The sequence below is a fragment of the Triticum aestivum genome, chromosome 2A (genome assembly GCF_018294505.1).
Source record: "Triticum aestivum cultivar Chinese Spring chromosome 2A, IWGSC CS RefSeq v2.1, whole genome shotgun sequence".
In the NCBI taxonomy this organism is placed as follows: domain Eukaryota; kingdom Viridiplantae; phylum Streptophyta; class Magnoliopsida; order Poales; family Poaceae; genus Triticum; species Triticum aestivum.
The window spans coordinates 654,736,118-654,741,054 of NC_057797.1; the positions used below are offsets into that span (position 1 = coordinate 654,736,118).

At 61.8% G+C, this 4,937-nt stretch overlaps 1 protein-coding gene across 1 annotated transcript; it reads right to left on the minus strand.

Moving 5' to 3' along the window:
* Positions 1 to 397: 397 nt before the first annotated feature.
* On the minus strand, positions 398 to 4,428 carry LOC123190005 (probable inactive leucine-rich repeat receptor kinase XIAO). The gene has a single exon (XM_044602546.1). It carries the CDS (start codon positions 4,306 to 4,308, stop codon positions 793 to 795), a length of 3,516 nt encoding a protein of 1,171 aa, XP_044458481.1. The 5' UTR covers positions 4,309 to 4,428; the 3' UTR covers positions 398 to 792.
* Positions 4,429 to 4,937: the final 509 nt, after the last annotated feature.

Below are 4,937 nucleotides of genomic sequence, written 5' to 3' on the forward strand. Positions count from 1 at the left end.
CCCGCTAATTGCCAAATAAGCGTACAGAGGTGGTGGCCGTCCAGGCCAAGTGAGGCCACTGCTCCAAATCATTATCCTCCGCCCAAATTGGCATAGTAAAACAAGGTGCACTAACAGAAAGCGTATCCATCCAGCCCGACGAAGGATAAGCAGGCCCCCCTCCTCATTATCCAGGGCAAAGTTAAAATACTCCAACAGAATACAAGATCTCGGCACTAATCATTCTGTGCAGAGGAAAACAACAAGCTAACGGTCATGAAGCATCATTTCCCCGATCCTCTTGGATCAATGGAGATGGATAACAAGATTCAGACAAAATGCACAGCACGACATTACAAAGATCTGGCCGCGGCCATGCAATGCACTTGTAAAAATGATGAGTATTGAAGACAAGAGATCCCAAGAAGCCAAGCAGGCCCCCACACGAATCAATTTCCTAACAGAGTACACAGAGAGTACATAGGAGGAGAGAGGAGACACAGCCCGTATCCTGCATCAGTAGCCGTTGCTGCGGCGGGCCACATGCGCGCCCACTAAGCTCGGCGACAATGCCATGGCACAGGAGGAGCATCATGCCAAGCACCACCCACATGGCCACCTGACCTCCCCCCTAACCACGAGATCAGAAACCCCAACGGCTACTTCCCCCACCCACTTGCTTGGCGGGCACATGAGGCTGCGGCGCCAAACGCTAATCTGAACTAGGAAAAGAATTACAGAAAAAATGGTAGAGTACAAGCTACTGAACTGAATCTGACATGACGAATGCCGGCTGAGGGACGCCGGAGAGTACTACGCCGGGGACGGCTGGGTGGTCGGGTCGGCGGAGGAGGGGATGTCCGGGCCGACGCGGCAGCCCTCGAGCATGAACACCACGTCGCCCATCGCCGGCCGGTCCAGCGGGTCGGAGGCGGTGCACAGCAGACCCACCTTGATCCCCAGCAGGAACTCCTCCCACTCCGACGACTCCGGGTCCAGCTCCAGCAGGCCCGGCTCCAGCAGCTCCGCCACCGCCCCGCACTGCAGCTGCCGCTTCACCCACTTCACGATGTCCTCGTCCTCGCCGGCGAACATGCCGGGGCGCCGGCCGGTGAGCAGCTCCAGCAACACGATGCCGAAGCTGTAGACATCGCCCTCCCTTGTAGCCTGTCCGGCGGTCGCCGCGTCTGGGGCGACATAGCCGAGTGATCCAACCGGTGTCGTGGCCGATGTCGATGCAGCGGCGGCGGCCGCGGCGGCGCCCGCGGTCACCACCATTGGCTCCAGCCCAAAATCAGACAGGTGTGGCTCAAAGTCGGCGTCGAAGAGTATGTTCTGTGGCTTGACATCTCCGTGGATGACGCCGGACTGGTGGAGGAACGCGAGGCCGCGGGAGACGCCGAGGGCGATGAGGTGCCTCATCGGCCAGTTGAGGATGTGGCCGTCTTGGTGAGACGCTTCCTGGAGCAATGTGGCGAGGTTGCCATTCGGCATGTAGTCGTACACCAGCAGACGGACATCCGGCGGCGGCCCGGCGTAGTAGCCACGGAGGACGGTGAGGTTTCTGTGCTTCACCCTGCCTAGAGACTCGGCCTCTTTCCTGAACGAGCCCTCCTCCACCACCACGGCGCCATCGGCTGAGGTTGAAGGGAGCCGTAAGATGGCCAGCACGGTTCCTTCACTGTAACAGGCCTTGAACATGAGTCCATGGCGGCCACGGCTAAGCACATTCTCCTCGTCAAACTGCCGCGTCGCCTCCACCGTGTCGGCATAGGTGATCCTGGAATTGAACATGACCAGCTTCGTCTGGCTCTCCGTGCTTGTGCCGCTCGACCCACTGCCCCGTCCAGGGCTGCGCCGCCTCTTCTTGACGCCATCACGCCGCTCAACAAACCGGCGCCTCCACCGCAGCAAGCTGAACGCACAGCAGCAGCACAGCAACAGGAGGAGCAGTGATGCAGCAGCCACGGCGCCAACCAGCAGAGCCAGGCGCTGCAGTCTCTGTCGCTTCCGGCGCCGCCGGTACTCACCGCATTCGCTCTGCAATGGCGGACCACACAAGTCTCGGTTGGCAGCAAATGCCGAGGGTGTGCCAAAGCGGGAGCCGAGCACCGGCGGTATCTCTCCGGCAAGGTCATTGTGTGACACATTGAATGACACAAGGCTTGGAATCTGAGCCAATGAAACAGGGATGCTGCCTGTGATGTTGTTGGATGACAGGTCAAGCGTCTGCAGCTTCGAGAGGTTGGCAAGAGAGGCCGGTATCTCACCGACGAGATGGTTGTCATCAAGCTTGAGAGTGGCAAGTGAGGAACTGTTGGAGATCTCTGGTGGTATCATGCTGGACAGCTGATTGTGGCTGAGGTCGAGCTCTTCCAGTTCGTCAAGCCTCGAGAGGTCACTCGGTATTGGGCCAGTCAGATGGTTGTCACTGAGGTCAAGCACGGTGAGGTTGGAACAGTTGGCGAGCTCTGCTAGCACCTCGCCGGAGATGCGGTTGTGGGAGGCCGAGAGCACCTGGAGGGATGCCATGTACCCATAGGTGGCCGGGATTGACCCCGAGAAAGAATTGACTGAGATGTTAAGGTGCCGCAGACTCCACAGACTGCTGAACCCTTCTGGGACATCGCCGGAGAACGAGTTGTCGGCGAGCGACACATGCTGCAGCTGTGGCAAACCGAAAAGCTCTGTGGGGAGATTGCCCGAGAGGTTCTTCTGACCAGAGAGATCAAGAACTCGGAGGTTCAGCAGGCTGCCAATGGTCGACGGAATGCGGCCTGAGAAGGCATTGCCGCTCAAGTTCAAACTCTGGAGAGCAGGCAGGCTGCCGATTGCAGGAGGAATCTCACCGGCGAGCTTGTTATCAGAGAGGTCCAGGAATGTCAGGTTGCCCAGCAAGAAGAGCTCATTTGGCAAGCCACCGGTGAGCCGGTTCTTCGGTACTGACAGTGTTTCCAGCCAGGAGAGGTTCCCCAAAGCAGCCGGAATCTGGCCTGAGAAAGAATTTCCACCAAGATAGACCTCTCTGAGCCGCCTGAGGCCGCCAAGGGCTGCAGGAACCTCGCCGGAGAAGCTGTTCTCCTCAAGAACAAGCACCTGGAGAGCACCGCATCTGCCAATCTCCGGAGGCACTGTGCCAGTGAGAGCATTGCCTCCAAGGCGCAGCTCTTGCAGCGAAGTAAGTTGCCCGACCGCCGCCGGCAAGTCGCCGGTGAATGCATTGCCAGAAAGGTTGAGCACCGTCAACCCCTGGGCCTCGACGAGCCATGTGGGGAACGGGCCGCCCAGTTTGTTGCCCCCCAGGTCCACGACCTGGAGACCCTTGCCGAGCCCACCGGGCACATCCACCATGGAGAACTGGTTGTCCCCCAGCTGCAGGATGCGCAGCGAGGAGTTCCTCTCGCCGCCGAAAGCCGCGGCCGGGATGGCGCCGGAGAGCAGGTTGCGCGACACCGAGAGTATCTGCAGCGACGGTATGGACGCGACCGCGGCCGGCAGAATGCCGCGGAGCGCGTTCCCCTGGAGGCTGAGGTGGAGCAGCGCGGAGCAGTTGGCGAGCGCCGACGGGATGGTCCCCTCGAGAAGGTTGCCGTCCAGCCAGAGGTAATGCAGGTCCTGCAAGGCCCCGAGCGACGCCGGCACGGTGCCCCGGAGGCGGTTGAAGGAGAGGTTGAAGTGCTGGAGCCTGGTGGCCGAGGCGCCGGCGCCGGCCGGGATGGTGCCGGAGAAGGCGTTGGAGGAGAGGTCGAGGTACTTGAGGCCGGGCGGGAGCGCGGCCGGGACGGGGCCGGAGAGGAGGTTGGCGGAGACGTCGAAGGCCTCGAGGGCGGTGAGGTTGGCGAGGAATGACGGCGGGATGGGGCCCGAGAGCGCGTTGTCCTGGAGGAAGACGGCGCGGAGCGAGGCGAGGCGGGCGAGCGCCGGCGGGATGGCCCCGGAGAGCGCGTTGGAGCGGAGGCTGAGCTTCTGGAGGTGGCGGAGCGAGGCGAGTGCGGGGGAGAGCGGGCCGGCGAGGCGGAGGCGCGGGAGCTGCAGCTCGACGACGCGGCCGGTGCCGCCCGGCGCGCAGGCCACGCCGCGCCAGGAGCAGGGCGCGGAGGGCGAGGCGGCGTCCCAGCCAGCCATGGCCGCGTAGGGGTCGCGCAGCGCCGCGCGGAACGCGAGCAGCGCGTCGACCTCCGCCTGCACCTCCGCCGTGCGCGGCACCGGCGGCGACGGCGTGGCCGCCGCCGCCGCGGCGACCATGACGAGCAGGAAGAGCAGCGGCATCGCGCTGGCCACGGGGGAGGAGGTTCGGCAGCGGGCCGCTTTGTCTCGCGGCATCGTCATTGTGAGCTCGACGGCTTTGGCATTTAGGCTTTCATGAGAGGAGGCGGAGAGAGATGGAGATGGAGGGAGGGGAGAGCGAGCGTTTGCGTAGGCAGGGGAAGGGAGGGGGGAAGAAAAGGAGCGGGGTTTTGGACGGGTTTGGGTGGGTTTCGAGGCCGTTTTATTTACGAGGGGTGGTACGCGCGCGTGTGTTTTTTATTTTTGTTTTCGTCTCCCCGCCTTTTCTCTATGAGTAATGCTAGACACACGGGCTCTTACGGGGTGGTTACGATTTGATTGGTTGAGGTTTAATTAAGTGAGGCGGGCCCCACCACTGAAAATCAGGGGGGGCCAATTAAAGAAGGGAACGCACCTGTGTCCGTGAAAGTCCGTCGCTGATTGCCCGTGAATCTAGTATTATCGTTTCTCTATCGTCTGGCCACTGGCGTTAAAGCTGTGCGGGAGAGAGGGGGAAAGCATGGAGCAGCGCGCTTTGTGAGGTGCTTAGTTAACGTTAAGCGCGCTTTTACGAGCGCGTCAGTCGGACAGGCTGTCACTGCGGCTGCCGGTGAAACCCCGTTTCTACCGCGCTGCGCTTTCACGTCGTTCGGCTCTCCGACGCGGCGACGGCGGGTGGGGCCAGCGGGTGG